The sequence below is a fragment of the Sinocyclocheilus rhinocerous genome, unplaced genomic scaffold (genome assembly GCF_001515625.1).
Source record: "Sinocyclocheilus rhinocerous isolate Xijiao unplaced genomic scaffold, SAMN03320098_v1.1 scaffold2491, whole genome shotgun sequence".
Lineage (NCBI taxonomy): Eukaryota > Metazoa > Chordata > Actinopteri > Cypriniformes > Cyprinidae > Sinocyclocheilus > Sinocyclocheilus rhinocerous.
The window spans coordinates 595,422-599,470 of record NW_015647049.1 but is presented as its reverse complement, the minus strand read 5'-3'; the positions used below and the strand labels follow the sequence as shown (position 1 = coordinate 599,470).

Sequence of the window (4,049 nt, the reverse complement as noted above, 5' to 3'; positions counted from 1 at the left end):
TGCCGGTACGCACAAAAAAGTGCAGGTACTCTAAAGGCTAAAATATAGAAGTGCGTACCGGCCCACTTCAACCACTGTGTGTATACGTATCTATCTATCTATCTATCTATCTATCTATATATATATATATATATATATATATATGGGTATGGTGGGGCGGAGTCAAAAGTAACAATTTTTATATTATATTATATTATTTTTTATATTAATTTAAACAATTATTATCAAACAATTATATTAATTTAGTAACATTAATATATCTTAGTGTAGGCTATATCTTTACAGTTTTATAATTCATTATTTTCTTGTCGATCCACCAGTTCACTTATTGAAAAATGCTAATTCATTCTCTGCCAGCAGGTGGCGCTTTTCACCAGAAATATAGCCATTTCCCCGTAACCGCAGTAAACAAAGCAGCTCAGCACCTGACTTTGAAACTTGCAGCGCTCATATTTAATCAATTAAATTGCCTTATAATATATAATAAGCTATATCTCATTATACATGTAAATATGCATTTACATGTATATTTAGCTTTTTTTCACTGGTGCACCACCTGAGTCTTCTTCTCCAGTTTCTACCAGTGATCATTGTTTCCTTCCCGCGGTACTACCTGCGCACATATCAGTAGCATCACTGGGCTGTAGGTTGCCAAGTTGAGGGGACAAATGGGTTGAAATTTGTATGCGTCGATCGTGTGAGAAAGATGCGTTTCATACAAGATCTGGCAACTGGACAACCTTGGAATTTGTTGTCGTGATTATTCATATGATGAGGTTTGGCCCATACAAATGACGGGAGTTTTACCGGAAATGAATGTAGCAAACATATAAAATATGCCCAGTGGGATTTTTTTTTTTTATAGAAAGATTAAAAATACGGGAAAATATTTAAAACGGGATGATAGCGGGATAGAATGGTAAAATACGGGAGAATCCCGGGAAAATGGGAGGGTTGACAGGTATGCTTAAATCTGGAAAAAAATGGAACAGTATTATTATTTTTTTTTGCTTTAAATAAATATCTTTCTTTAAATTCTAAAGACACTGAGCAAAAAGTTTTAGATAAAAATGCAGGCCTATAAGTGCAAAAATGGCGTTTAAAATCAAGGTATGATAGATGATAGACTACAACAAATTCAGTCAATGTGAACAAAACCGGCTTGTGAAATTTTGTAAAATAACAAGTCAAGGCTAAATAACTCAAAATGCTTCAGCTGGCTGATTTAGGATGTAATCCCAGACACATCAAGTGTTAAATGATGTCTTACTCAGGACGGTGAGGAAAGCCTTGGCTGTTTTGACAGGCATGGTGAAGAGGGAGCAGGTGTACATCCCCTCGTCTGCCAGCGTGACCTCACTGATGTTGATCGTCAACTCCTGCGACGTGGCTCGGACCAGCTCAATCCGGTTATCTCTCAGCGCTGCCGGAACAAACAATCAAGAGAGCACCATTAATTATGACACCTTCATTAGCATGTGCCATACTCAAGAGCGGCGGATTCTCTGTGACTTTCTCAAACCACTTAAAGTTTTAATGCATGCATTGAATACTTACCAACAGACAAGACATGAAAGCATTGAAACGTCAAGAATGTGCAATTTTAACCTAAAAAATTAATTTACAACAAGGAACATGTCAATCTATGAAAATATTCTCATATTATGCTAAGTATGAGGATCAATTCTTTGCTACAGGGAAAATTATTTTATGATGGCTTTCAGTCAGAGGGCAAATGGAATATGGATCAGTCAGGATTCAAATCTAACATAATTTCAGTCAACAGTGTACAGAATGAGCATTTATCGATTTGAAACATACATGCTTGAGCTCACCTCCTCATTTACAAACTCTGTATTTATGACATTTGCAGGTTATTTACCCAGTCGAGTATGAATAAAAGTAAAGTTCAAACTTATTATGATTGTGACCTCTGTGCAAAAGAGGCCTAAGGATACGGTTTTAGTTATTACACCTTTTAGTGTCCATCATCACACAGGCCTAATGGAAAGGTCAAAGTGCTAATGCAAAGGTCAAAGGCAAATGTGAAAGACGGGCAGTAATTCCAGAGGTATCTTTAACATGCTTTGTTCAATGATAATGACTATACTCGGAAAAAGTCTGGCAGATCATAAGATATCCGCCATGTGGCGGCACAGTTTAATCAGCGGAGACAAGGTCACTAGTTCTAACCTTCTGCTTTCCATAAAACTCACTCAGACATTTTGAGCCTCATTGATGCTCTGTAACAACCTGCCAGAATATTCGCGGATGAGCTTTATGGATCTTTTCTCACAGGAGAATAGAAAGAATACATTCTCATGGTCAGTCATCAAGGTGACCTTTCAAAGCTCTCTTAATAAAAAAGTTGGTCAATGCCTTAGCCGTTTGCCTTGTCATACCACCTGAAAACTTTAAATTGAATACAGCAGTGTTAGGGAATAGACTAGATACTCATTTATAGATAGCGTGTTTGAGTTTATGCGGCTGAAAAACGAACTGTGTTACAGAAAAAGCTACATTATTTAATAAATAAAATAATGAGTAGTGCCACTATTTTCATTTACAAAGATCAACAAATACAGTCATGATTGCCTAAATAGAAGCTTTATGGAGATGAATTTCATTTTGTGATCACAGTAGGTTAAAGCTCTCAGCCACATCGAGCCGTATACACAAATTACTATGTCAAAGGAACTTTAAAGGAAGTGTAAAGTGGAACCACGCAGGCACACTCCGGGCATCCAAACAAACATCCCACAAACCCACTTACACACCTCAGTGAGGCCTTTCGTAGTTGAAATAAAACAGCCTAACTGATGTTGTGTGTTGACCATGTGTTTTCAGACGCATCTCCCCAGAGGTCTGAGTGCAGCTCCCTCTGGACAGCAGCATCTCTGAGGTAATTGAACATAATGAGGTTCATTACAGGAAGAGATGCAGGCCAACGCTGGAATGAAAAAAGAACTTGCGGTACAGGCTGTTGTTAATGCCTTCCTGTCCTCTTTCCCAAATGAAGTGCATTTCAAATAATGTGACCACCATGGCAATGGTGTGTGGTGGATTATGCAAAAAAAGTTAATTATTTCAAATTAATTTGGATTCAGATGTGACTAATGCTGGGTTAAAAAAAAAAAGGTTAATCACAAGTCTCTGATGCTCAACATCAGGAACGTGCACAGACATTTTGAGGGGCAGGGGCTCAAGTGGAAAAAAGGGCACTTCTCATATTTATTTAAAATTTTTTCTAAACAAAACTTTAAATATATTAGGGGTGTGCAATATTGTATATAACTTGATTTTTAAAATTTTAAATAGATTTTTACCTTTTATGAGCATATTTACCTTTAAGCCTTTTAAAAGATACTTTAAATGTGAAATTAAAACTGCCAGTAGGCGGCAGCAAGTCACTGTTAATAAGTAAGTCATTGCGACTGAACCGAATCATTTAAACGGGTGATTCAATCAGGAAGAAAACAGTGTCATGTTGCTCAGAGACGCAAATTGAAAATATATTTGTTGGCGAAATAGAGCAAAAACAGTAAATATTGTGTCTAAAACGTAAGTGTCTTAATATTAAATTAAACTGAACTGCTGTATAAAATCAATATCAAATTTCTCATGTTGCTTTTTGGTGGAAAAAACATCAGTCTTCGCGTGATACTGATTAACTATATGAAATGATATAAATATATACATTTCTGCCCCCATATGTTGCATTTTGTGATAATTCTAAATGCATTTTAATAAACTGAATCATGCAGTGAAAGAACTTGGACTGGTCTAACCTACTAGACTTTAGCTAACTTGGTAGCTCTCATGAGTCATGGCAGGGGCGGACTTAGTGATTTGGGGGCCCTAAGCAAATTCCAGGAATGGGGCCCCAACAAAATAACTATGTGCTCTTTTACGCCTAACCTTTATTTTGCTCACTCGCTCTCATAGTTTAGAGTTTATTTATCCCTTCACAACCAGTAATAAGACACCCTGATGCTGTTATAAAGCCATATTAGGCTATCTTATTTGTTTGTTTGTTTTTGGATCACAAA

At 36.7% G+C, this 4,049-nt stretch overlaps 1 protein-coding gene across 2 annotated transcripts in view; it reads right to left on the bottom strand.

The window, feature by feature from the left end:
- Positions 1–4,049, bottom strand: part of LOC107708610 (cell adhesion molecule 2-like) — a 408,667-nt gene that overhangs the window by 36,386 nt on the left and 368,232 nt on the right. For both annotated transcript variants that reach the window (XM_016512883.1, XM_016512884.1), the window contains exon 4: positions 1,271–1,423. In XM_016512883.1, the coding sequence (XP_016368369.1) occupies positions 1,271–1,423 (153 nt within the window). The remainder of the gene's footprint in view (positions 1–1,270; positions 1,424–4,049) is intronic.